At 37.4% G+C, this 22193-nt stretch overlaps 1 protein-coding gene across 4 annotated transcripts in view; it reads left to right on the forward strand.

Annotated features, from left to right (window-relative positions):
• The window catches only part of KYAT3 (kynurenine aminotransferase 3), a 73186-nt gene that overhangs the window by 44304 nt on the left and 6689 nt on the right, over window positions 1–22193 (forward strand). For all 4 annotated transcript variants that reach the window (XM_019414072.2, XM_019414073.2, XM_019414074.2 and 1 more), the window contains exons 6-13: window positions 1144–1230; window positions 2477–2602; window positions 2702–2822; window positions 10399–10475; window positions 11873–11962; window positions 17577–17763; window positions 21743–21819; window positions 22095–22181. In XM_019414072.2, the coding sequence (XP_019269617.2) occupies window positions 1144–1230; window positions 2477–2602; window positions 2702–2822; window positions 10399–10475; window positions 11873–11962; window positions 17577–17763; window positions 21743–21819; window positions 22095–22181 (852 nt within the window). The remainder of the gene's footprint in view (window positions 1–1143; window positions 1231–2476; window positions 2603–2701; window positions 2823–10398; window positions 10476–11872; window positions 11963–17576; window positions 17764–21742; window positions 21820–22094; window positions 22182–22193) is intronic.

The following is a 22193-nucleotide window of genomic DNA, read 5'->3' on the forward strand; positions in this document are numbered from 1 at the left end:
GGGTGGGGGTTGGCGCCTGGGTGGCTCAGTCAGTTAAGTGTCCAACTTCGGCTCAGGTCATGATCTCCTGGTCCCTGAGTTCAAGCCCCACATCAGGCTCTGTGCTGACAGCTCAGACCCTGGAGCCTGCTTCAGATTCTGTGTCTCCCTCTCCCTCCAGCCCTGGCCCTTCCTCTCTCACACTGCTTCTATCTCTCTCAAAAATAAATAAACATCAAAAAAAATTCCTTAAAAGATAATAAACATTAAAACTGTAATAATATGAAGTTTTCATGTAATATTGTTAGGTTTAAAAAGATAATAAAAATTGAATATACATGAAAGATATAAATTATGTGTTCAGACTTTCCTTACAGAAAAGTAAAAAATCAGGGATGCTTACTTAGATCCAAGCTGGTGGACTCTGGGTGGAATACCAAAGGGACTGGTTGGATTGGCCCACTGACCTAAAAGCCAGCCCACGGGTGACTGAGAGAGAGCATGTAGGGGCAAAGGAACAAGGAATATATCTCAAGAGATTGGGAAAAAAGACTGAATCTAGCTAGGTATAAGTCACCAGAGGGAAACTGAGGGTATCAGACAATAACAGTAGCATCTTAACTAGTCTCCCTGCGTCCATTGTTTGTTTTGGAGTGCTTTTGACCAAAGAGAAACATCTTTATTCTCAGGATAATACTTATAAGTTAGTTCTCCATAATGGAGAGCATTGCTGTTATCTTTCCTCAGAGTCTTTTGCTTCTGCCCCTCTCTGATTTTTTTGTTTGTTTGTCATCTAAAATTTAAAGAAATTCTTCATGTTTTTGGCTGGAACATTCTTTGGAGGATGTGATGGGAATTATGGCCTCTTTCCCCAGAAAAATCTACCTAGGCACATGTAAAGTTTTGCATATAATTTCAAGAATCCCCACTGTAAGCCCTTCTGTGGATCTCATTAAGAGAGCCAGAACTCCCTGGACACATCTGTCTCTAACGTCTCTTCCATGTCCTCTCCCACGAAGAGGCAGGCATGAAGGCAAGGAAGGCCAGTTCTTTCATTGCTGCATTTCAGCATGTAGGACAGCACCTCACACATAGGAGGTACACAGTGTATTTTAAATGAATGAATGATTGATATGTTACATTCTTATTTGGTTTTTATTTTAGGTCATAGTAATAGTACCTTTCTATGACTGCTATGAGCCCATGGTGAGAATGGCTGGAGCAACACCTGTTTTTATTCCCCTAAGACCTGTAAGTTTGCCAATGCGATACATATACTTTAAGATGCTTTGAAAATATACAGAATTGCTTTGTCACTGATGAAGTTTCTACTTTTATTACATTTTGGGATTTACTGTGTATCTCTACAATGGCTGAAGGTAATCAACATCTTTAAGAGGGCAGCTGTTATTGCTTTATAACTGTGTTTGCCATGTGTCTCTGTTGTATCAATATCCACACTATATGTAACATTCTTTTGTGGTTATGTGTCTCCCCCATAAACTATGAACACCACCAGATCAGAGACCAATTCTTTTTTTTTCCTCATTTTTAATGTTTATTTATTTTGAGAGAGAGCATGCAGGAGTAGGGGAGGGGCAGAGAGAGAGAGAGAGAGAGAGAGAGTGAGAGAGACAGACTCCCAAGCAGGCTCCACACTGTCAGCACAGAATCCGATGTGGGGCTCGAACCCATGAACCGTTGAGATCAAGACCTGAGCTGAAATCAAGAGTAAAATAGATGCTCAACCATCTCAGCCACCCAGGCGCCCCTCTTTTTTTTTTTTTTTTTTTTTTAAGATTTTATTTTTAAGTAATATGCACCCAACATGGGGCTCGAACCTGCAACTCTGAGATGAAGAATTGCACACTCCACCCGACTGAGCCAGCCAGGCACCCCAGAGACTATTTCTAACTCACTTTTATAGCCCTGCTCCCTAGTGACTAACAGTGTAGGGTATATGCTGGGTGCTTTATAAATGCTTGTTGAATTATGAATGAATTGTCTAAGGACAAACCACCCTGAATGTGCCCGATCTCGTCTGATCTCGGAATTATGAATGAATTATTTTTTTTAATTTTGCTACTAAGGAATTGAATAAAGTATGCTACTATTGTCTTTTTTAAACATCTTACTATAATAAGTAATACACTAAGGTGAATCACAGAATCTTGTATTAGCCTTACAGTCTCAGACATGTTAACCATAGTTATAGCTGTCTCCTTTGAAGGCATGTACATACTTTAACAGCTGTTTGTGTTGACAGAGTTTATTTTCCCATTTACTAGGTGTGAGCATGAGACTTAAGTCCTCTTGGGCACTTAAGGCAGAATGAAAGCTTAGTTATTTCTATTTTCTTTGTTAGTCATTTATTCAGTTACCTTTGCCATGCCTTTCTCTACTCTGCCCTGCCACCCTGTGCCATTAGGTTATTTATTTGTAAGACAGCAAACATGAATTAATTGGATTAAATCACATCTTGATTCTTCATATGTAGAAACCTGTCGATGGGAAAAAATGGTCTAGTTCTGACTGGACATTGGATCCTCAAGAACTGGCAAGTAAGTTTAACTCCAAAACCAAAGCGATTATACTGAATACTCCACATAACCCGATTGGCAAGGTGAGTCTTTGATCTCTTTATACAGTCTTCTGACCTATCATTGTCTCACATGTTGAATCATAATTGGCTCTGCTCTTTTGTTTTCTTTAATACATATAGGTATATACCAAAGAAGAACTCCAAGTAATTGCTGACCTTTGCATCAAATATGACACACTCTGCATCAGTGATGAGGTTTATGAATGGCTTGTATATACTGGAAATAAACATGTAAAAATAGGTACTGATTATTACATAGAGTCACAAATCTAAATGTGTTTGGGCACATGTGGAACAACTGATTGGAAGGGATCCCAGAACAGCTTTAAAATAGTCCTTGCAATGGGTATTGGTCTGTGTGAGCACTTAAATGGGATTTGGATAAATGATGCTTGAGTGAACTAATAAACAGACTGAAAGACAAGCAGTACAAACTTTGGGGAAGAGATTTTTGGATCATACTATAAGGCTATGAAACCAGAGAAGTTATACTTTTGCCCATATCCTTGGCTTTTTATCAAGAATTTATCTTTTACGTGGTACATAAGATACAGGGAGCTTACTTGTTCCCAAGTTGGACTGTCTCTGCTGAGCAAGTTGCCAAAATGCCAAGTCGACAGGAGAAAATTGCAGGGCGAGTAAGCTGTTGCTGCTTGGCTCTTGCCTGAGGTTTCATCATTACTACCCTGCCATCTCCCAAGACACCCTGACTCGGTGTCTTCTAGGGTTATCTAAACTGATATCAACCATAAGACTATATGCTGGGTTGCAACCTTTGGGTCTGAACATTTGCCCTTTCTATGCCTGGAAACACTTTCCCCCCAAATATCCACATGGCTCAATCTCCCCCAGGGCTTTATTCAGATACCAGTTTTTATGGCCACATTTAAGATAGTTATAAGTCTTTCTTCCAGAATTTGCTTTGCTTTATTTTTTTTTGTTCTGTTTTGTTTTTTCTATTATAATAATATATATAGTTTACTTCTATATAGTTTACTTCTAACCTGCTGGAACATAGGATATTTGTTTGTTTTAGTGACTTCTGAATGTGCAGTTTCTAGGATAGGAACTTGAACGTGTTAGGTAATCATAAAGTAATTGATGAAGAAATGAATAGGAAATATGAAGGAGATAAGGGAAGAAAAACTGAAATCACTGTGGCAGATATCAATAAATAAATTAGTGCGCTTATATATAGTTGTTTCATATATCATAATTATCCCTGTGGTACGTTTTAAAGTGTAGAAATATGGAGGACAAAGCAGCTGCTTGAGAAGATCAACAGAGGAGTGGGCAAAAGATGGAATTTGTTAAGCAGAGAGGTACAAATAAAATTCCTATCAGGGGGCACCTGGGTGGCTCAGTCGGTTAAGCGTCTGACTTCAGCTCAGGTCATGATCTCACAGTTTGTGAGTTCAAGCCCTGCATCAGGCTCTGTGCTGACAGCTTAGAGCCTGGAGCCTGCTTCAAATTCTGTGTCTCCCTCTCGCTCTGCTCCCCCCCCCCCCCCCCTCATGCTCTGTCTCTCTCTCCTTCAAAAAATAAAAATTAAAAATTAAAAACATTAAAATTCCTATCAGATAAACTAATGTGGACTGAGGCAAGAAGGCATAACAGATCAAGATATACTTAAGATTAGGGCAAGTGGTTTATAAGGATATAACAGTCACAGATGATAATGGAAAAGTAGAGTAATTCTGACAATCTTGATTATGAGAACAAAGTTTAAACTTGTTGAGGAGGTAAGTGGTTCTGAAACTCAATGTTAGTGTAGAGCACCTTGAAGCCACAATGTTCACATTGTAGAATAGGGATACGTTGCCTTCCATCCTGAAACTAGAAGCAATTTTCTTAATAGAAATTTAATAATTAGGGGCGCCTGGGTGGCTCAGTCGGTTAAGCGGCCGACTTTGGCTCAGGTCACGATCTCGCGGTCTCTGTGCTGACAGCTCGGAGCCAGGAGCCTGTTTCAGATTCTGTGTCTCCCTCTCTCTGACCCTCCCCCATTCATGCTCTGTCTCCCTCTGTTTCAAAAATAAATAAACGTTAAAAAAAAATTTTTTTTAAAAAGAAACTTAATAATTAGAAGGAGTCAATATAAAAATCCCGGTTGTGTGCATATTTGTACAAAGAGCCATTGATACAGACATATCAGAGTTTTTCTGATTTTGCCTCTCACTAAATGTTCATTTGTTTCACTGTTGGTAGCATACACTATCAGATAATGGTAGTACTTTAGGTGCTTGAGAAAATTTCATGGAGGAAAACTTAAAATTGATTAAAAAAAAAATTCTACACATTAATTTGATCACCAAAGTTCCAGTGAAGCATAATTTGAGAACTACTGCAGGAGGTGTGCCAAGACAAGGGAATGGGTTCCTTGATTGGATTTGTTTTATAAGGTAAGAACCGGTTACAGGCGAGGACCTGAAGTGAGTTAGATGCCCTAGCAGTGGAGTTGACACAAGTGGGCTATTTAGAAGTCAACAATAGGGGAGAGTATAGCATCTGAAGGTGGGAAGGGAACCAGCCAGTGGGATTCTGAAATCTCTGGCCCAGCCCCTTCAGCAGTGGTGAGGCCTGTAAGCAGAGGTGGACGTGTACAGAGGAGGGGCAGCTCTGTGGGGAGTAAGGAATATTCCTGCCTCTCATGCTTTCTTTAGTCTTGCTAAGTTTCAGTCTCTATGAGGCCTAGAAGAGAAGATGTCTGGAGACAAGTAGAATTATAGGCCTGACAGTTAGGATCAAATTATGAGGGGAAAGGGTTTTGGCAGTCGTCAAAATTTTGTTGGTGGTGGAACCCATGGAAGAGAATTTTCTCAGGGAGAATTGATAAACAGAGAAGGCAGCCAGAGATGTGCAAGGCATGGTGCCTCAACACAGCAAACTGCTGTTTCATGTCAAAATTGCATCAGAGTTCACCTTCGTTCACCCTTCTTGTTGATGACCTCTGTTTCAGATCATTGAACCATTCCCAGTCGAAAATCAGGTCAACATAGACAAATAATTATTTTTTGTAATTAAAAAAAATGTTTAAGTTCATTTATTCTGAGAGAGATTGGGGGAGAGGCGGAGAGAGAGAGTGAAAAAGAGAGAATCCCAAGCAGGCTCCGTGTTGTCAGTGCAGAGCCTGATGCAGGGCTTGAACTCACAAACCATGAGATCATCACTTGAGCTGAAGTCGGACACTTAACCAACTGAACTACCCAGGCACCCCTTTTTTGTAATTTTTAACAATTAAACAGAGGAATAGGCATCTAGCTAATTAATAAATATAATTTTGTACTCAACACATATGTTCATTTCTAAGTGATAATGTCTCAAATCCTTAGAGTTTTAGTTAACTAAGTTCAGCAATATTTTTCCAATAGATAACTTAAATGATCTTGAGTTATTGTTTAAACCTTTATTATATTGTTTAAACCTCATATAAGCCCTTCATAGTAAAAGTGTAACACATATTACTTGCTAAAGATATCAAGACCTATATATTTAAAAAAATATATATGTTTAATCTTTATTTTTGAGAGAGAGAGAGAGAGATACAGAGTGTGAGTGGGAGAGGAACAGAGAAGGAGACACAGAATCTGAAGTTGGACGCTTAACTGACTGAGCCACCCAGGTGCCCCAAGACCTATATTTTTAACTCAGATATTTTAGTTATTATAACAGCCCATAAAGTTAAAACAAGAAAAAAAATGAATTCACTATTTCATTATTTAGGGAGTGGTTTGGTTCCATGAAAACTTAGGTATTCTATCAAATATGAATACACGAAAGATGCAAAGTGACTATTCCATTAATCTGCAGAGTGTGATAGTAGTTCTTTAATATAACACAATAAAGCTTTCCAGCCATACATCGTGAATTAGCATCACCCTCATGCTTTCACTGAGGCCATTTTCCCTGGGGTAGCACTCTTCCTTCTGTCTATAATCTTTATCTGACTTCTGTTGAAGCCTAAGCCACCTGTAAATAACTGTTATTGCTGCTGCAGCTGATTTAAAGACCACGAGTCATAAATGAGAAGTGCAATGACCACTTGCCTTTCAGATACAAATGCAACCTAAGCTTAATACTAGATATCAGTTTTCCTTTTTACTTTTATTTATGCCTGTAAGTAATCTCTACGACCACCATGGGGCTTGAACTCAACCCCAAGACCAAGACTCACATGCCAGCCAGCCAGCCAGCCAGGTGCCCCTAGGTTGTGTTTTGTAAGTAATCACTATGTCCAGCGTGGAGCTTGAACTCACAACCCTGAGATCAAGAGTGGCGTGCTCTACCAACTGAACCAGCCAGGCACTCCTAGGTACCATTTTTTAAAAATGATCAGACATGCAAAGATTTTTTTTTCTTCTAGATTCACACACAGTGTTGTGGTCTTCTGTTCTATCCGTTTGCTTTAATTTCTGTGGCTCCCCAAGTCTCGGAGAGGATATGAACATCCAGATGTTTTAAAAAAATTCCTTAGGGCCCTTTTTAATGAAGTAGTAGAATTTGTTCTTGGATCAGATTCTTGATTCAAATGATGTCTCTGCATTTCTGTAAAATGACATGTCAGTCAACAGAGAAACCTCTCTTCTATAAAAAAGATATTAATACATTTATATTGATATACTAATCTTTTGGCATTTAGACAAATAATATAAAATTCCTTGTAAGTTATTCAGTTGATTAGCTTACTGCTTGAAAAAAGACATCCATTTTTTAAAATGGCTAAAATAGCCATCAAAATTGCTTAGCTCTTTTCAAAAAAATATTATACCAAAACTATTACATTGATGTTTTGTGAATGAAACCTACATTTGACATGTGGGTAGTTTTGCTTTCCTTTGGATATAACTTAAGAAAACATGTTAGGATTGTATTCGTTTCTCTGGGTAATTCTTAATTTCAAAGAATTTATTTCTGATTTTAATGTTTGTTTATTTGTGAGAGAGAGACAGAGCACAAGCAGGGGAGGAGCAGAGAAAGAGAGGGAAACACAGAATCTGAAATAGGCTCCAGGCTCTGAGCTTTCAGCACAGAGCCTGACGCAGGGCTGGAACTCGGGAATGGCGAGATCATGATCTGAGCAGAAGATGGATGCTTAACCGACAGAGCCACTCAGGTGCCCCTTAAAGAACTTATTTCTAAATATTGTGTTTACTAATAGACTTTCCGGGTTTTGGATACATATTGTTACTTTAAAGGAGGTGATACTCTGCATTATACATAGTTTAGATTTTCTCTGGTCAAATAGGAAAGTGGGACATGTGTCATGGTATTCTTTTGGAATGCTAGAACTGTTTCAAAACTTGAAATGATAGGATATTTATATCAAATGTTAGAATATTCTTTCTTTGAATTGATTCTCTAAATATTTTCTTTATTTATTATTTTTGGGTTTTGTTTTACTCCACAGAGAATACAATTATAACATCCTGATTTATGTAGTTTTCCTACCTTTACAGATATTGGCAAGTATTTCACAATGGACTGATTACGTATGAATCCATTTTGGAAATTTCTTTAGCTACCTTACATTTTAGTAGCCACATGACTTGTATATGAGAAGATTAAGAAAACGGTAGCTTAGATCACACAGAAATGGCTATTTGTTTTCTCTTTATGTATACCAACACTCTTAGAACAATACAAGAGTATCTACTGTACCTCTGAAAAACAAGTGAAAAACTCATGGGATTGCATGTGAAGAACTTAACATCTAAACTACTCGAGCAATCCAAAGAGCAGCATAGGGGGACGCCTGGGTGGCTCAGTTGGTCAAGCGCCGACTTTGGCTCAGGTCATGATCTCATGGTTCATGAGTTCGAGCCCCACGTCAGGCTCTGTGCTGACAGCTCAGATCCTGGAGCCTGCTTCCGATTCTGTGTCTCCCTCTCTCCCCCTTCTCCGCTCGTGCACTCTTTCTAAAAATAAATAAACATTAAAAAAAGGGAACAAAGAGCAGCATAGGTAGCACTCTCCGAAGATTAACAAGGGAATAATTGACCAATTTTGGGCAGAATTCACAAGCTCCTGCATTTTATACCTGTATGATTTTACCTGCATTCTCTTTGCCCCAAATACCTTTCCTCCCCTTCTCTGACTGGCAGAATTCCACATGGTCTTCCAGGTCTCAGCTTAAGCTTTACTGGCTGCAGAAAGCTACCCCTAACACCTTCTGTCCTTGCATGATACTCCATGCTGCTTACTATTACAGCACTTACCACACTGTATATGACTGTTGTTTTACTTTTCTCCTATCCCCACTAGACCATAAGCTCTTCAAAGATAGGATGTGCTTTTTTCTCATCTTTGTTTCTTTTAGACATGGCTTAGTCCCTGGGACCTGGTCATTGGTAATAAATGTTTGCTAAGCAAATGAGTATGTGAATGAATGATTTTATTAAAGATGTCAATCACTTGAAAACGTTTACACTGTCATTTCTCATTATTTGTGGAATCCATATTTGTGAATCACCTACTCGCAGAAATCTATTTGTAACTTCAAAGTCGATACTCACAGCGCTTCATTCACAGACGTGCCAAGAGGGGCAAAAAATTTGAGTCACCTCATATGTGTATTCTCAGTTGAGGTCAACAAGGCAACACTCTGCCTTCTTATTTCAGCTTATACTATAAACAAGTGCCCTTTTCATGGTGATTTTGTTGTTTAAAATAGACCCCGTAGCATAGTGCTGAAGTGCTGGCTGATGTTTTGAAGTATAAGAAGACTGTGGTGTGCATTATGGAGAGAATAAGTATGCCAAATAAACTCCATTCAGACAAGTTCTAGGGCTATTGGCCACAGAGATATTAAGGGGTGATACCTAAAAGGTATGGGCTTTTGGGGTGAAAAATTGTTCTAAAACTGGTTGCCCAGCTCTGCAGATATGCTAAAAACCATTGAATTAGACAATTTAAATAAGTAAATTTTATGGTGTGGGATATATATCTTAAAATTGTTAGCAAAACACACATGCACACATGCATCGCGGGGCCCTACCCCCAGAGTTTCTGATTGAGGAGATCTGAGGTATGGTCCGATAGTTTGCCTTCCTTACAAGTTCCCCATTGATATTGCTAGTACTGGTGTGAGAACCACATTTTAAGAAACATTGTCTTAGGAATCCTGTAGAGGTAGACTCGGAAAATGGGCAGAGTAGAGGGGAGTCAACAATGGCCAGGACCACAATCAAAATGGTGCCACAGGAAGAGTGCAGTATTAGTGAATGCACAGCTACCACTGACACTGAGCGCCAGGTGCCACGCCACGGCTGTGCTACCACTGCCTGGAACGCTGCCTACTGACACCTTTGCCACTTCTGACCCTTGAAGTGATTTTGCTACTTAACATTATTTAATCTATCACATATTATACAGTATTTTTAAGCACTGTGACATTTTCAACTATGTTTGGCTTAAAGTTACATTATATTTTAAAAACCTGCTGAAATAGGGGTGTCTAGGTGGCTCAGTTGGTTAAGCGTCCAACTTTGGCTCAGGTCATGGTCTCACAGTTCATGAGTTCGAGCCCCACATTGGGCTCTGTGCTGACAGCTCGGAGCCTGGAGCCTACTTCAGATTCTGTGTCTCCCTCTCTCTCTGGCCCTTTCCCTCTCGAGCTCTGTCTCTCTCTCTCTCAAAAATAAATAAACATACATTAAATAAATAAACATACATAAATAAATAAACATTAAAAAATTAAAAAAAAAAACCTACTGAAATATACCGACTGCATTATACTACATTTATGTTTTTAAGTTATACTGAATGTAGATTGATTGGAAAGCAATTATTTAACTTTTTTTTTTCTTTTTCCGGTTTAGCTACTTTTCCAGGTATGTGGGAGAGAACAATAACGATAGGAAGTGCCGGAAAGACTTTCAGTGTAACTGGCTGGAAGGTAAGATGCAAAAGAATAATTGCTTAAAAACAGACACGTATTTTATTTCTTGGAGAGAGAGAGAGAGAGAGAGAGAGAGAGTGTTAAATGCATATATATTCAGTTTACCCAGGTTTTTGTACTTACTGACCTTTTGTTTACTCATTCAGCTTTCCTGTTGACCTTTCTCCTTTTTGAGACCTAATCATTTCTTTCTTTTTTTTAAAAGTTTTTTTAAACTTTATTTAAAGTCTAGTTAGTTAATATACAGTGTAATATTAGTTTCAGGTATAGAATTTAGTGATTCATCACTTCATTACCATACCCAGTGCTCATCACAGGTGCCCTCTTAAATCCCCATCACCTATTTAACCCATCCCCCCACACCTCCACTCCCGTCCACTAACACTCGGTTTGTTCTCTCTAGCTACACATCCATTTCTTGGGTGTGTGTGTGTGTGTGTGTGTGTGTGTGTGTGTGTGTCTCTCGTTTTTTCCTTTGCTCGTTTGTTTTGTTTCTTAAATTCCACATATGAGTGAGATCACATGGTATTTGCCTTTCTCTGACTTATTTCACTTAGCATAATACTCTGTAGCTCCATCCATGTCATTGCAAATGGCAGAAAAATAGTCATTTTTCATTTTATAAGTAACCAACCAATGGCACTCTTCTTTGCAAAGAATGTTCAGGTTATTGCATATGAATAAAAAAGGAGGAAAAATATAATACATAATAATAGCTAATATTTTGGCACTTACTATGTGCCAGGTTCTAAGTGCTTTACACATACTCATTCTCATAATGGCATTATGAAGTGAGTATAATTTATTATCCCCATTTTATAGATAATAAAACTAGTAAGAGAAGTTAAGTAAGTTGCCTGAGGTTATACTGCTAATAAACTCAAGCCAGCCAGGCAATCCAGCTTCAGAATTTATGTACTTAAGCACTGCACTATGTAATACATTAACAATTTACCCAATCGAAGCTTGATTATCTTCCAACCAGCCCTATCCTGAACATGGCCAAGAAGCAAGGAGTATCAAAAATGGGGCCTGCAGAACCAAATTATGGAAGAGCCCCTTAGGCCCTCATTCAGAGTTACTTTTATCTAATTCAAATAAGCTTTGTTATGAGTTTTTAGACGTTCAGAAGTAGCGAATTAGAAAAGGGTTATAATGACTGTGGGCACTATTTACCTTCTGAAGACAGAGTTTAGTGACTCCGGTGGGACACTTTCCCACAGAACAGTGTTGAAATGATGAGCAAATACTAATAACTACACTACTTTCATAGAGTGAACATTTTAGAATTACATATGTTTAATAATTACATTAAGCTGAGCTACTCTATCAGATTTAATACATACAGTTAGATTCACTTTCTGAAATCTGCTTTTCTTTTTTTCCTTTTTCAGCTTGGCTGGTCCATTGGTCCTAATCATTTGATAAAACATTTACAGACAGTTCAACAAAACACTGTTTATACTTGTGCTACACCTTTACAGGTAGGTGTTAGAGTAACTTGGGGTTGAAGCATGGTCTTTTGGTGAAGGTGTTACTAGAATGGTTTTTTGGTTTGTTTGTTTAAAGTCATTGAGTTTTAGCTTTGAACACTGGTGGGATTGCAAAGTAGAACAGACTCTGTGAAGGACAGTGACAACACCAAGCAAAATTATAGATGTGCATGTGCTCCAAAGCAGGAATCCATCTTCTGGGAGTTTACTCTGTTGCTATTATCTGTATACCTGAGAAGCAAGAAGCTCTGTATGTGCGTGGCCATTCATTGCAAAAGATAGGGGATGCACATTATCCATCCACTGGCAATTAAATAAACCATGGTCTAGCCAAACATTTAAATATTATCTGAGTTTTGCATTAGTTTCCCATTTCTCTGTGACAAATTACCACAAACTTAGTGGCTTAAAACAAAAAATTTTAATCTTACAGTTCTGGAGGTCAACAGTCTGAAATGGGTCTTACAGGGCTAAAAACAAGGTGTCTCCATACTGGTGTTCCTTCTGCAGGTTGTAAGGGAGTGTTCGTTGCTTGTCTTTTCCATCTTCTAGGGGCTGCTCACATTCCTTGGCTTGAGGTCACATAACTCTAACATGATTCTGACTCTCCTGCTACCTTCTTTCCCATACGAGGATCCTTATGATTGTATTAGGCCCATGAATAATCCAAGATAATCTCTTCGTTTTGAGATCCTTAATTTAAACCTCATTTGCAAAGTTTATTTTACTATGTAGAGTAACATATTTATAGGTTCTGGGTTTTAAGACCTAGACACCTTTGGGGTCCATTATTCTGTCTGTCACCATGACTATTTAAAAATGAAAAGAAAGGAAAGAGAGAGGGAAAGGAGGGAGCTCTATAATTATCGATATGGAAAGATTTCTAGAATATACTATAAGGTTAAAAGAGCAACATACAGAGTAGTGTGTATTTGTGCTATATCCTGTATAAGAAAGGGAGAAACCATACACTTTTATTTTCTTAAAGGATATCTGGAAGGATCTGTAAGAGGCTACTAAAAGTGGCTATTTGGGTATGAGGAATAGGCGATATGAATAGATAGGGATAGGGGTGGGTACAAGACTTTTTAATGTATATCTTTTTTATATTGTTTCTGTGTGTTTTTTTTAAATAAATTTATAAAACAGGGATATGTGTACCATCATTCTGTGAATAATCAGATCACTGAAAAAAATATCTTTTTCTGGAAGGCTGTTAGAAGGCTGAAAGATTGAAATGTGTTGGCTATAGTAAGTTTACTTTTTTTGCTTCCTGCCAAAAATATCTACTGAATGAGACAAAATTTTGTTTTAAAATTCTCTTTCCTGTGACTCTCTAAAGCAGTGTCATAATAAAGGTTAGTTTTGACTTCTGGTTTTATATATATTAAACTCATTTCATCCACTCAAAATCAATCCATTCACTTATTCAACAAATATTTGCTAGTAGAAGAAATACAGCATAAAGAAATTCTTCCCTTATTGAGCTTACAGCCTATTGGGAGTATGCAGATAATAAAGAAGAAAATATTTTATTAAAAAAATTTTTAGATATAATTTATTGTCAAATTGGTTTCCATACAACACCCAGTGCTCATCCCAACAGGTGCCCTCCTCAATGCCCATCATCCACTTTCCCCTCTCCCCCACCCCCCATCAACCCTCGGTTTGTTCTCAGTATTTAAGAGTCCCTTACAGTTTGCCTCCTTCCCTCTCTGTAACTTTTTTTCGCCCTTCCCCTCCCCTCTGGTCTTCTATTAAGTTTCTCAGGATCCACATATAAGTGAAAACATATGATATCTGTCTTTCTCTGCCTGAATTATTTCACTTAGCATAACACTCTCCAGTTCCATCCATGTTGCTACAAATGGCCAGATTTCATTCTTTCTCAATGCCAAGTAGTATTCCATTGTATATATAAACCACATCTTCTTTATCCATTCGTCAGCTGATGGACATTTAGGCTCTTTCCATAATTTGGCTATTGTTGAAGGTGCTGCTATAAACATTGGGGTACAAGTGCCCCTATGCATCAGTACTCCTATATCCCTTGGGTAAATTCCTAGCAGTGCTACTGCTGGGTCATAGGGTAGATCTGTTTTTAATTTTTTGAGGAACCTCCACACTGTTCCAGAGTGGCTGCACAAATTTGCATTCCCACCAACAGTGCAAGAGGGTTCCTGTTTCTCCACATCCTCTCCAGCATCTGTAGTCTCCTGATTTGTTCATTTTAGCCACTCTGACCGGTGTGAGGTAGTATCTCAGTGTGATTTTGATTTGTATTTCCCTGATGATGAGTGATGTTGAGCATCTTTTCATGTGCCTGTTGGCCATCTGGATGTCTTCTTTAGAAAAATGTCTGTCCTGTCTTCTGCCCATTTCTTCACTGGATTATTTGTTTTTGGGGTGTGGAGTTTGGTGAATTCTTTATAGGTTTTGGATACTAGCCCTTTATCTGATACGTCACTTGCAAATATCTTTTCCCATTCCATCGGTTGCCTTTTAGTTTTGCTGATTGTTTCCTTTGCAGTGCAGAAGCTTTTTATCTTGATGAGGTGCCAATAGTTCATTTTTGCTTTTAATTCCCTTGCCCTTGGAGATGTGTCAAGAAATTGCAGCAGCTGAGGTCAGAGGGGGTTTTTCCTGCTTTCTCCTCTAGGGTTTTGATGGTTTCCTGTCTCACATTCAGGTTCTTCATCCATTTTGAGTTTATTTTTGTGAATGGTGTAAGAAATTGGTCTAGTTTCTTTCTTCTGCATGTTGCCTACTCGGAGTATGCAGATGATAAAGAAGAAAAAATTTTATTAAAAAAAATTTTTTTAATGTTTATTTACTTTTGAGAGAGAGACAGACAGACAGAGGTGGGAGCACGGTAGGGGCAGAGAGAGAGGAAGTTGCAGAATCTCAAGTAGGCTCCAGGCTCTGAGCTGTCAGCACAGAGCCCGATGCGAGGCTCAGACTCAGGGACTGCGAGATCATGGCCTGGGCCAAAGTCGGACACTTAACCAACTGAGCCACCCAGGTGCCCCAAGAAGTAAATATTTTAATAATATGTCAGATGTTGATAGATACAACAGAGAAAATTAAAGCAAGTAAGAGGAAGGATATAAAGTGCTAAGGGGAAAATATACAGTGTTAAATGGAGTAACCTTTGAAAGTCTCACTGAGAAGGGGTCATTTGAGCTACAAACTGAAGGTTAAGTAGCCAAATAGTTACCTAGAGAAGAACCTTCCAGACTGTGAGAACAAGTGCAAAGGCCCTGGGGTAGGTATTCTGGCTGTCATATTTATATCAGTGAAAAACATGAGACTGGGTTGAGATGATCAAAGGACAAGAGTAGGAGGAACAAAAGGAGCCAGATCAAGTAAGGCCATGTTTATCACTGTCAAGGCTGAGTGAGATAGGAAGCCACTGGAGAGTTTGAGCACAAGGATTACATCATCTAACTTGTGTCATCAAAGGGACTCTGGCTGCTTTATTGAATCAGAGGACTGTTGAAGTGAACCAAGAGAGAGACAGTAGTTGACTGAACCAATATAGGGATGGTGAAGTGGTGGAAGGTGATTGGGTGCTGAATATATTTTGAAGGTAGAGCTGACTGTATTTGCCATTGGGTCACATGGTGGGGTAAGAGACAGAAAGAGTCCAGTATAATACTATAGTTAGGATCGATGTTTATGTCTCTTGAGCTTTGAATTTTCTAGGGCAATATCTCCTACTATACGGAGTGAATAAGTTGCTGAGGAAAAAGCAAGATTCAGCTAAGGATCTGGAACTTCTTTTTCTGAACCATCTGACCCTCCCTGTAAGCTAAGTGCCTGGTTTTTTTCCGTGTAGTCAGATAGCCATGTTTGGAAACTGGCCCATGCTTCCAGGGGACCACAGATTCCTAGGCTGAAGCAGCTGATCCTCATTTATCCAAGATTTTTTTAGTACTGTGAATTATCAATTCTTTTTTCCTGGTGGATTCTTTTGGCATGCAGTCTTCTCTGTCTCTCCATGTCATCTCCTGCCATGCTGTCTCTCTTGGTACTCTGCAGTCACACCAGATTCCGTTCTTCCAACAGAACAAATTATAGCCTGCCTTTTTCATGTATTGGTTTCCTCATCCCTTCTACATGCCCCCTCCAATAGATACTAACTAGAGTCTCCATAAAGGCAAGGACCATATTTATCTTGTTTATCATTATATCCCCAGTGTTTTATCACAATGCCAATATTTAACATTGGTATTCAGTATATGATTACTGAGTGAATGAATTTATCCTTTAATTCTTTGAAAAAAAAAATTTTAATGTTTATTTATTTTGAGAGAGAGAGTGAGTGGATGCATGAGGGGAAGAGTGGCAGAGACAGGGAGAGAGAGAATCCCAAGCAGGCTTCTCACTGGCAGTGCAGAGATCAATTTGGGGCTCCATCCCATGAACCAGGAGATCATAACCTCAGCTGAACTCAAGAGGTGAACGCTTAACTGACTGAGCCACCCAGGCACGCCATCCTTTAATTCTTAATACCTCTCAGTTCTGATTAATTTTTTTTTTAATTTAGCGACTTTGCTCTGCCCCTCTATCTCTTAATTATTCCCAGAGTCTTGATTATTTGCTTAGATGTCCTTGTTTGCTCTGAGAACTGATATTTCTTTTCTTTGTTCTTTTTTAAAGTTTATTTATTTTGAGAGAGAGAGAGAACATGTGAGCAAGTAGGGAAGGGAAGAGAGGGGGAAAGAGAGAATCCAAAGCAGGCTCCATGTAGGGGGCTCAGTCTTGCAAACTGTGAGATCATGACCTGAGACGAAATCAAGTTGGACTCTTAACCGACTGAGCCACCCAGGCAGCCCTGAGAACTGGTATTTCTAAGGGGTTTCAGTTCACACTCATCTACCAAGCTTCTGTCCTCCTGCTTGTACAGATCCTTGTTCTTTATGTGTGTCCAGATTCAGATTTGTTTACCTTTTCCTGACTTGTTGCCTTCTCAGACACCTACCTGGTCGTCTTTAACAACATTGTTTTTTTCCTCTTGGACCAATTTCTCTTCTGTCACTTCTGAGTTTTCTGGGGAATGGTACAGAAGTGACTCCACATGCCCCAGAAATTCTTTTCTAATCCCTGTGACACTTAGACACTTCTGGGATATGGATGATTAGAACAGGGATTACAATTTAGATAAGAATGATTGCATACCTATGGGGAGTGATAGTGGGTCAGCTTTCATTTCCACTGCATCCTCCAAGGTAATGGGAAAAGGCTGTCTAGTCCATCATCTTTCACACTTAGATCTAGCAAGTCATTCTATAGCTGACCTCAGTGGAAAATAACTTAATGTCTTTTCATTTCCAAGTAAGCCATCTTTATACAGTACCTCTTTTTAATTTGGATCGTCATGCCTAATTCTCAGTTCTTCACGTTAGATTTGATCATTTGCATGTAACCGATTCCTCCATTAATGCAGTCTGACATAGGTTCACAGGAATTTAACTGTAATTCCCTGAATGACTTTTTTTCCCCCCAATAATGTCACTTAGGGCAGTCTCAATTACACCAGTAAACTCAGCAGTAAATAACATTACTGTATTTCCTTTCCACATGTTTCAATCTTAACATGCAGGAAGCCTTGGCTCAAGCTTTTTGGATTGACATCAAGCGCATGGATGACCCAGAGTGTTACTTTAATTCTTTGCCAAAAGAGTTAGAAGTAAAAAGAGATCGGATGATACATTTACTTGAAAGTCTTGGCCTAAAACCCATAGTTCCTGATGGGGGATACTTCATCATTGCTGATGTGTCTTTGCTAGGTTTGTAAGGGTTTTTATTATTTCAAATATATGGAAACTTATGTGTGAAATTACATCAGAATTAGGGAGTAAAGATTGCTGTCAAAGCCATATCAGCATTTTGTCTATGGAAAAATGGCTTTTCGTTATGTCCGTGTTTTTGTTTTGTTTTGTTTTATATAATCATTTTGACTTTAGGTCCCTGACCTTAAATGCAACTGTTATTAACATGGTTACAGGTATTCCATTAAACATCAAATTTGCTATCATCTTGTTCTAGTGTGTAGTTTGAAATACAGGTACGTGAAATAATATACATACCCTGTGTTCCTTTGAGTAAAATTTTCGTTTCCTTTTTACTGAAGAAAAAGGTGGTTTCTAAAAGGTTGATGCTATTGGGGAATATTAAAATGCTATTTTAGAATTTACTGAAATGAAGTAAAGAAGAAAAATAATATTTATTGAGAGGCTACTACATGCCTAGCACTTCCACACACCCTTTTGAAGAAAGTGTTGTTAGCTCCATTTTTAAAGATGTGAACACTTAGAAAGCTTTAAGTAACTTGCTGAAGTCACATAGCTACATTCCACGTAGTTTTGACTCCAAAAAGCAATGGTTTTTATATTACCTGAAGCTGTTGTATGTAGTTCTGACATGCCATACAAATCTGAAATTAGAAGCATGGTAACATTTTGTATATAACTTATTTTCTTAAAAAAAAAATTATGATGTTAATGATGGTACATTTAAAAGTTTAATTTATTCTGACAGAAATTATAGCCAAATTGTTTGTTTCAAGGTTATATTACAATGAAGTGATATTCTACTGAACTTGAAAAGCCTTTTATAGATACCAAATTTTATAAGGCTGGAAACTTGATTTTATAATGAAACGGTGATTATTATTTCTTCATTTGTTGTGAGAGAAGGAGAGACCATGGTGCCCAGAGGTTTTTCCTGTCCTTTTGCCTGAGAGCTGGATATGTTTGGCTCCCAAGCTCTGTTCTTATTTAAAACCCCTTAAGATGTCTTATACTCTGAGGTTTGGAAATCACTTTTCCTGTGTTATGTCCAAATGTACAGCTCATTTTGTGAAATGATAAAAAGAAATGGCACAGTTTTCATCACGTACAGTTTTGCTATTGAGTTGGAACTCCGTAAGATTTTCAACATGAATTATTTTTAAAGTAATTGATTAAGTACTTGATCTACTTCTAAAGAGCATTTAAGCTAACTCATATTAAAAAGTTTTCCATGTATAATATATAAGTAGAAATTTATGTAACGGAGAATCAGTGTCACACAAGACGAGGAGGAAGCAAATGTTTTAGTTGCCTAGGTTCAATATAGTGTTGTAATTAACATTAACTTGGGACTGAACTTTGTGGCTGCATGAGCAAATAGAAAATGAAATTAGTTGCCAGTTTCTTGGATAAAAGGACACTTAAATTTTTATATAAGGATAATTCTCCCCTGGAACCAAATTGTTCGAGATGGTAAATTCTGAAAGGAATTTATTGCATTGTAACATGAAACATCAAAAAGACAGTAATGCAACCTTTGTGTGGAACGTTGCCCTAAGCTCTTAAATAGTTTCCCATATTATCTTCAGTCAATCCACCTTGCTTGCAATACCAGTTTAGGTCTCAGATCTTGAGCTAGTGTGGTTGTAATGGAACAGAAAGGATTTTGGTTAGAAAACCATTTATGATGATGTGGGGAGAAAAAGATGTCACTTCCTTATAGTCCTTTTTCACCTGTGGGGGAAAAATATTAATGTCTATAAGACCTTCCTACATATGAGGACAAGTTCATTCTCTTGTACCCTTTTATCTACTCAGATTAATTTAAATGTGGACATTCTTCCAGGTATTAGATTTTGGTCCCACCATTTGCTAAAGACAAAAGCAAAATCCAACATTTTCATTTGATGGTAGCTTGAAAATCAAAATAGACCATAAGATTGATGCACATAGTAATTAACAACCTTTACAACTCATAACAATGGCTAACTGGTTAATATGATTTGAGTATTTATGATATAGTAGGTATTATGTTAAGAGCTTTACAAATATTCCAATCTCACAAAAGTCCAATGAGATTGGTACTATTATATCTCCATTAATAGATGAGAAAGATGAGAGAGAAGAGAGAGAGAGAGGGAATTAAGAAATTTACTGAATCTAATTAACTACTTAGTAGCAGAGCTGGGTTCTTAACCCAGAGATCCATTTCCTAACCAGTGAATTTATCTTTTTTCTGCTGTATTAAGCAACTTTCCAGGTCAGTGAGCTTCACCCTAGAACTAAAGAGGGGACCATTTGATAAGAAGACAAGATGACAAATAGGGAGATGATTGCAGTTGTTCTAGTGAGATAATAAGGTCCACAACTGTGGAGAAGTGGGTTGCAATACCAATAACCAATTTTGATTTTAGTAGATTACTTAAATATGTTAATGTTATTATACTATGGTTCAAACTGCTATCTAAAGAAATATTTTGTTTAGTTATTTTGAGCATCTCTGACTTGAGTTTTCAAAAGCAGTAGATTCCAACATTCTTCTAACTATAAAATCTTTAGAATTGTATTTGTTCCCTTCTTTCCTTTTGAGCACCATGGCAATAAATTCAACTTTTCTAAGCTTCACAAGAATAAATGAGTACTACAACCGGTGTCGGTTACAGTTAGTTAATATCCTGCTTTTCTTCTTTCTTCTGCTGTAGGTAATCACTTCTTTCTCTGGGTTACCTTTGAATACTTGTTACATGGAATTTTGACAAAACTTATAATTAAAGTCTAACTTTAAGTTGTTATTGTTAGAGCCAAACCTGAAGTAAACACACACACACACACATACACACACACGTACATATAACTTGAAATAGTAATTTAACTTCCTCATCTGTAAAGTGAAGATAGCTACCTCTCAAATAAATGACTCTTTTTTCATGCTTAACAAATAGTAAGTGCTCAATAAATGGTAATATATTGTTAGCATTATATGGAAATTTTACATTCTTAAAGCACAGAAGAAAATGGAAATAAAATCATTAAGTAAAAACATATTAAGACTTAAAAAAATAAAGATGAAGCTTTTTTCAATGTCAAGGTTTTTACACTGTTAATTTGAAGAGACCTAGTATTTAATGAATAAAATATAAGTAACTGCCTCAATTTGCTTTGAGCAATAAATTATAAAATATTATTGATTACAGTAACTGTCAATGTTATTTGCTTTGGGGCATTCAAAAAGATCTAAGAGTACAGATTAATAAAACAGACAATATTGCTGATACTGAATACCAGAAAATATCTTGCCCAGACCTTAAAGCAAGATTGGAGCAAGAGGTAAGAATGGAACACATATTTGAAGTTTTTCCAAAAAAAATGTTTTTAATGTTTAAAAAGCATAATATAGAAGAAAGAAGTAAACAGTCTATCTTGGAAGATCTACACAGATATTCTCCCTTTATAAATGATGAATAGCATTAAAGTATGCACTCAACAGATGCACTTTTCATTACTTATATGCTAGACACTGAGCTAGGAGTTGGAAATAATGATAGGTTGCAATACAGACACTTTATCCTTGTGGAGCTTACAATCTAATAATGAATGACTATTTGGAGATATAATTATTACTGATGAATACTCTATAAGTTTAGATGTTATTTCTTTAATAATGATCATAGAAGTTTGCATTATTTCTGTATGGAAAGACAGCACTCCTCTTTTCTCCCGTCTTCCTATCCCTCCCCAGTTCTAAGATCAATATGCACAAGCATGATTATCCATATATATCCATAAAGTTCTACCTTAGAGTATCACTAAAACTTATCTGTGAATTCCTCACTTCCCACCCCACCATGCAGTATGAGAGTCCAGTAAGTTCTCTGAAAATCTTCTGAGAACATTTTGAATCTTGATAGATATAGATGAAATACATGTTGGCCTCAGATATAATACATAGGCCGTCTAATCTTCATTGTTGTTTTAGATGCAGACCTCTCTGATATGAAGGACAGCAATGAACCTTATGACTATAAATTTGTGAAATGGATGACTAAAAATAAGGTAATGTTTATTTGCCTTTGAGATATTGTGATGTATTTTATGGTTAATTTATGAAGGAAACTTGCTGACATGTTTTGAACAATGTTAACTATAGTTTTGTTATATCATATTCCACTTATGGTTGTGTAGAGGATTTTTAAAACATTTTTCTTTTTGGAAGTTGTTGTGAATATTTAGAAGTATCTATTTGTTTTTAATGTTAATGTTTATCAGCCTAAAATTCATATTTGACATAGAAGTAGTTTTCCTATTTTATTTTTCTGTTTACTTTTCAGAAACTGTCAGCCATTCCAGTTTCCGCATTCTGTAACGCAGAGACCAAATTACAGTTTGAGAAGTTTGTGCGATTTTGCTTCATTAAAGTAAGTTCCCTG

Source organism: Panthera pardus, unplaced genomic scaffold, assembly GCF_024362965.1.
Source record: "Panthera pardus isolate Hobbes unplaced genomic scaffold, ASM2436296v1 HiC_scaffold_11, whole genome shotgun sequence".
In the NCBI taxonomy this organism is placed as follows: domain Eukaryota; kingdom Metazoa; phylum Chordata; class Mammalia; order Carnivora; family Felidae; genus Panthera; species Panthera pardus.